Raw genomic sequence first — 6,684 nt, 5'->3', positions numbered from 1 at the left:
GTTAGCCGGCCCACGGGACCATTTGTGATCCAGTTTTGGGCTCAGAGTTTTATATAACAATATAGCCTGTTTTAGTCCTATTAATTCATAGATGATATTTTGATAGTGTGATGTTATTTTTGAGACCATGAAGCAAAAATGTGCAATTTGTAGACGGTTCAAGAATGTGATTCGATATTGATGTAGGATTCAATTTATTTTTCTCTACAAGATTGTGTAGCGTATGGACTACATGCTAGGTAGGGATTGTAGGATGATATTATGACTAGTATATCCTGGCTCAACCCATTTAGGGAATTTGGAGTAGAAATGTGACCCGAACCTTAACCTAGAATCCTTGTTATAGACATAGGACCTTATCACCCTTGATTATAGACATGATTAATCATAAACTGATGTTAATGATTCTTAGTATAAGCCTTACCATTTGACTTAGAGAATTGCACGGTACTTTCCCGATTAGATACTTTTAGTGGTTTATGCTCTTGATAACTATAGTTTTCCGAGTTAAGTGGCTTTATGGTGTTAATTATATACTTTTGGGCCCTAGGATGTGGTTACGGTACTAGCTGGATACCAGGTTAGTAATTTATCCTAAGAAAGGACGTTAGAGTTATGGATGCGTAAATGCTTATGGCTGTATTATTTAGATGCTGGTGATGGCATGCATACTATTAGACACATTTATGCTCACTTAGTGGTATGATTCTACCCAAATCTTTGATTTTACTACTATTTTCTAAAAAGGAATTTATTTCCACATTTCACTTTTAAAATATTTTTTTTACTATGAAAATTTTACCACCTTATTTAATCATCTAGACTGAGATTGATTTTGGTACCTTACTATTTCACTTTTTACCACTACTACTTACTTCTGTCGATGGAGATTTTGATCTTTTTTGTGCTATTATACCAATTTAGTTTCAAACTTAATCTCGAGAAATGGATTTATAAATTTATACTTTTTTAGTCACGGTTCGAGTCCGTGTACTTATAATATATATATATATATATATATATATATATATATATATATATATACACTGCCTGGTCCTAAACCAGAACTTTCAATAATCATCATATATATATATCCAGTACTGGATGAGGTAGTTTGGTTATGATGATTATTGAAAGTTCTGGTTTAGGATCAGGCAGTGTATATGGATATCCTGAGTTCCCTAAGGGTTCCTTCATTCGTTAGCCATAGTGTCGGAGAATAATGGTCTCCACATATCCTGCCTTTGCAAGATACTGAGTTACGGGAGGTGTATACACTTGATATATTATGGCTCTGAAATCGAATATGGTTTACTATTGATTTATGTGCATTCATTCATTCATATGCATTTCTTATCACTAGTATGTTTGTTTGGTGCTTATATCTATCGGCCTTATGGGGGGTTGTATAGGTATAAGCTCTGATTGTTATTTGCTGAGTACTTGCTTAAACCTTCCAGGCTTATAGAGGCTCGATTAGGTTATTATTTATTCGAACTAGCGGTTACTTTATTAGTGGTTTTGATGGCTAGTTCGTGGGAGGATAATTATGGACTACTACCTGAGATTGATGATACATTTATGTTTTTCCTTCTGTATTATGGTAAGTTCCATTATTGATGGTTTATCTCACAGTTAGTCATTATGGTTAGAGACCCTAATTATTCTATTATTAACTTTTCGGTTTGGTTAGGATTCTTCAAGATGTTAGGTTGTCTCCCCCGGGTTATTATCTTTGAGTTAGCCCTATAAGTATGTATATATGTATGGAATACCGTATATCCCTTCCTTTCTTTGTCTATTCAAATTGTATATGTATTATTTGGCCTTGTATGATTATTATATCTCCTTATTTCACTCTTCTGTATATTGGCTAGGTATATATGGTATCGCACTTTAGTTTCTTAATACTGATAGAATATGATAGTTTATCCTTATTGATCCATTAGCATTATCCTATTTAGTTTTTATAGTTAGTTGCATGTATTTTATATCTTACTTTACATGTTATTTATGCTTGCATTATCTTTGGAGATCAGTCAGGAATTGCCTACTGAGTACCACATGTTTAGTACTCATACTACACTTCTGCAGCTTGCAGATCATTGTATGAGTTCTCATTATTGGTTTGAGCATCATGCAGAGCAGCTATGGATTAGAGATTTGGGGTGAGCTCCTGACGTCAGGAGTATTTCTGATCTCCCTCATATTTATTAGACTTATCTCTATATTATATTTTGGATATGGTTTGTACATGTATATTTTTTTTGTGTTTTCGTTTGTACTCTAATTGTATTAGAAATTCTTATACTAACTTTGTCAGGTGTTGGGGTTTACTTATATTTACTAGTCTTTTATCACATTCATTCCACTGTTTTCTTTCATTCTCTTCATGGTTCGATACTAGTTATTTCAGATAATGGGTTGGCTTACCTACTGGTGGATTATAGTAGGTGACATCATGACCTGAGAAATTAAGTTGGGACAAAACCCCTTCTGTCTTGCTGTGTAAGATTCCACAGAAGAAAAAAAAAGATAAACAACAATGGTTCATTGATCTTGGGTGTATTTATACGCCTAAGCACCATAACCTACCCATACTTTAGCTAAGTTTGGAGAACAAAGTGCCTAGTTTCTTATGTTTTTACTCTACTTCTATGTAATTGAGCTAACCGATGTGATTAGCATGATTTCAGGTATTAATGAGGTAGATGGAGACATAATGGGACTATGGAATGCGGATGACATATGACATAAGAGAGAGTAGCAGTCTGGACCAAATGTGGTGCCTAAAAACTATGTCCAAGGCTAATTTTCCATTTAGAGTTAGCTAGGGACTTAGAAGGAAATTATGAGGGAAAAGTTATTAAAACTACTTGATGCTGAAAAGTCACGTATTATTCATTATTCTGTATTATTTTTGCACTGAGAGTGACGGCTTAGCACTAAGGGAGAAACGAAACTTCTTCTTCTCCACCAAAAATTGGGTTCACTTTTTGGTATGATAATATTTCTATTGTGATTTCTGTTTTACTCATGAGTAGCTAAGTTATTAGTTAGGGTTATAGAAGCCTTGTAGCATACAATCTATTACTTTGGGCTGTGGAATTCATCATGCATTGATTTGTTTACATCATAATCTCTTTGTTTATCTTGAATTCTTGTGGTTGCAAACATAGAGGATGTGCCTTAAAACTCAACTTGTTCGATAGAAAGGTTGAGGTTCGGAAAAGAGAGTAGTGACAAAAAAATAGGATTGCCAACCCCTATTTCATATGTTAATGCCTTAACAGTATTAACTACTTGGAGATTTCGTATTGTTTTTGTAAGCACTTTTGATTCGAGAGAACTGAAGTGAATTAGTCCTTGATGGTTGAGAAACACTAGGATTATGTTATTAAATGCAATACATTTCTCTGTAAGCATGATGCATGTATGAATTTGTAAAACCCATAGTTAGAAAGCATTGAAAACTACAGGGTGGACCTAACCCTAGCTTGTTATTTCTCTGGATTCAAATACTACACATCTCTCATCTTGTTAAACTGAAACCATTAATTTGTGAACTAAATCAAATCCCCCCTTTTTATTTTACGAAAACAAATGATTAAAAGTTAACTAATATGCATAAAACTTAATTAGCACCATATTCCCTATGGAATTCGACCCCAACCTAGTTGGATTATATATTTGACAACGATCGCTTACACTCTTGTAAGGAGTTATAATTTGGGTGTATCAAATATTAGCGCCGTTGCCGGGGAATACGGTTGTAAATTGAGTTTATGTGTGTTAATTGACTGTTAGTCAAATTTCCTTATTTTATGTTTATTTGTTGTTTTTGTTTGTTACGCCTCATTGTCATTTATGCCATAGACCAGAAGTCCAGGAGAACCATTATTACCCTTCAATCCTGAACCTCATATCATTGAAAGAATGGCTAACCAACAAAAAGCTGAAAGATTAGCCGCTTTGGCTAATGCACAATTAAATCAATAGAATGCAGATAACCTAGGTTCGGTACCTAATCTAGATAAAGAGGACCTGAGAGATGATGATTTAATTGACCTGACTAATAAGAAGCATACAATGGGAGTAGTTTCACCTATAAATCAAAATTGTCCATTTAGAGGAAGACTAGGCCGTCAAACTGTGCAGTTTGATATTGACAACGATGAGGACAATTTAGATGGAGCTGGAGCTACAGGGGCAATCATTATACCACCACTAGATCCTTGGGTGAAATTCAACAACACCAGTATTATGATCCAGCTATTGAATTTAAAAGTACTCTTTGGTGGATTCCCTGGTGATGATCCAAATCTACATTTGGTAAACTTCATCAATATTTGTAAGTCATTTAAAATTCCTGGAGTGGGACAAATGCTATTCGTTTGAGATTTTTCCTACTGTCTCTATCTAGATAGACCACTATATGGTATTGAGCTGACTCCTGATTCTATAACAAACTAGAGGCAATTGAAAGGAGCTTTCCTAAAAAGGTTCTTTCCACCCTCCAGAATATTACAGTTGAGGGATGAGATCAACAACTTTAGGCAATTGGCTAATGAAGCTTTGCATAATACTTGGGTGAGGTTTAAAAAGAAGTTTACTCAATGCCCAAACCATAAGATGACTGAAGAACACTTGATGGAAATATTCTATAGAGCTTTTAACTCACTTACAAAGCCAATAGTGGATAATGATGCAGGAGAAGCTTTTATGGAGCTCAAATTTACTGAGGCTGCGGACATGTTAAAAAGAATGACTAAGACAACTAGAGCTTTGAATACCAGAGATTCTGTGGTAGCAAGTAATACTGGGTCTAGTGGTAGCAAGTAATACTGGGTCTAGTGTAATATCAGTAGAGCATTATAGGAGAGAGGAGGAGCGTGATCAGGATATGGCTCACATGAAAACCCAGATAGATCTGCTCATGAAACATTTGCTATTAAGGAATGTATAAAAGGTAAAAGCTGTAGGGTCCCACGGTAAGAAAGCTAAATCAAACACCGAGGAAGACGCTAACTACTTGCATAACCAGGAGGGTTTCTGGACCGGTGGTCAAGGAAACCAAGGTTGGAATCATCAAGGAGATTAGAAGAATAAAAGTAACAGAAGTGGACTATATGTACCTCCTGGAAGCCGTGATAATGCTGCCACCAGTTCAGGCAAAATGTCCATAGAGGACATGATGGAGAAACTATTAAAAGGAGTTTAGGCGACCAATTCTAGGGTGACTACTATGGAGAGTGATATATTTTCCATGAGTCAACTAGTAAATTCGCACTCAACTGCTATTAAATAACTGGAGCAGCAAATGAGACAATTATTTACAATATTCAACCAAGGACAGAATAGGACTCTACCAAGTAATGTAGTTCAGAATCTGAGGACTGATGGATCGTGTTTAGCTATTACCACTAGGAGCGGTAAGATGTTATCTAGTCTAGGATTAGGAGCATCCTCTTATACTGAAGTGGTCGAAATGGATTAGGAGATGGTTGATGAATCTTCAGTGGTGCCTGTAGAGTTGGGAGGTTTGAAAAGAAGAGTGCAGAAGTGGAATAACCACCTTAGCCGAAACATGTTAGTGATGTGGAGTAAGGCATAAGAAAGGAGGTAAAAGTTGCTCCAGTTGAAATCCCAAGGCAACTACCCCCATTTCCACAACGATTAAAGAAGAAAGAAGATGAAGGCAAGTTTAACAAATTCATGGCTATGTTGAAGTAATTGACAGTGAACATGCCTTTAGTTGAAGCACTGGAACAGATGCCCAGATATGTTAAGTTTATGAAAGATCTGTTGACAAAAAAAAGGACTGTGAGCTATGAAATGGTAGACAATCTTCATCATTACAGTGCCATTGCTATAAGATTTATTATTCAAAAAAAAGCTGATCTAGGAGCATTTACTGTCCCATGTACGATTGGATCGCTAAATTTTAAAAGGGCCCTTTGTGATCTTGGGGCAAGTATAAATCTTATGCCATTGGCATTTTTCAAGAAACTAGGTTTAGTAGATCCTACACCCACCAATATATGTCTTTTGATGGCAGATGGATCGGTGAAAAGGCCGATTGGTATTCGGCATGATGTACTTGTGAGGGTGGCCAATTTTAAATTTCCCGCCGACTTTATAATTCTTGATTGTGAAGTGGACTTTGAAGTACACATAATTTTTGTCAGGCCGTTGTTAGCAAATGGGAGAGTGTTAGTTGGCCTGGAGTTGAATAAGCTAAAATTTAGGTTCAACGGGAAAGAGGTTAGTTTTGAAGTGGGTAAATACACGAAACAACAAAAAGAGATGAGTGTTTTCTTGATCATTGATGCATTCTATGAAGATGAGGTAAAAATGGTATTATCGATGTATCTTGACGAAGTTTGAGTAGTCAAGATAATAAAGTCGTGTCGCGATATTAAATTCGGTGCTGCATGGGAGGCAACCCATGATTTTATTTTCATTTTATCATATTAAACAAAAATGTATAAATAAGAGTCGAGTCACGACCGAAACTACGACGCTTGGTGGGAGGCAGCCCATCCTTCTAATCATTTTAGTTGGTTTTGATTAAGTGTAGGTGCATAAAGTATTAAGGAGGTGATTGGTACCAAATTTATTTTTAAAAGGGAACCATATCAAAGGAGGTAAGTTTAAGAGTAACGGGAACCTTATAGGTAATTT

The 6,684-nt window shown here is 35.7% G+C and overlaps 1 protein-coding gene across 1 annotated transcript; it reads left to right on the top strand.

Annotated features, from left to right (window-relative positions):
* Nucleotides 1-5,745: 5,745 nt before the first annotated feature.
* On the top strand, nt 5,746-6,387 carry LOC107844354. The gene has a single exon (XM_016688793.2). It carries the CDS (start codon nt 5,746-5,748, stop codon nt 6,385-6,387), a length of 642 nt encoding a protein of 213 aa, XP_016544279.2.
* The last annotated feature ends 297 nt before the right edge of the window (nt 6,388-6,684 follow it).

This window comes from Capsicum annuum, chromosome 10 (assembly GCF_002878395.1).
Source record: "Capsicum annuum cultivar UCD-10X-F1 chromosome 10, UCD10Xv1.1, whole genome shotgun sequence".
Lineage (NCBI taxonomy): Eukaryota > Viridiplantae > Streptophyta > Magnoliopsida > Solanales > Solanaceae > Capsicum > Capsicum annuum.
This window is presented reverse-complemented; position numbering and strand designations above follow the sequence as displayed.

Coding starts and splice junctions, on each gene's coding strand:
- LOC107844354 (XM_016688793.2), top strand. CDS start 5,746: ATGCCTTTAGTTGAAGCACTGGAACAGATGCCCAGATATGTTAAGTTT.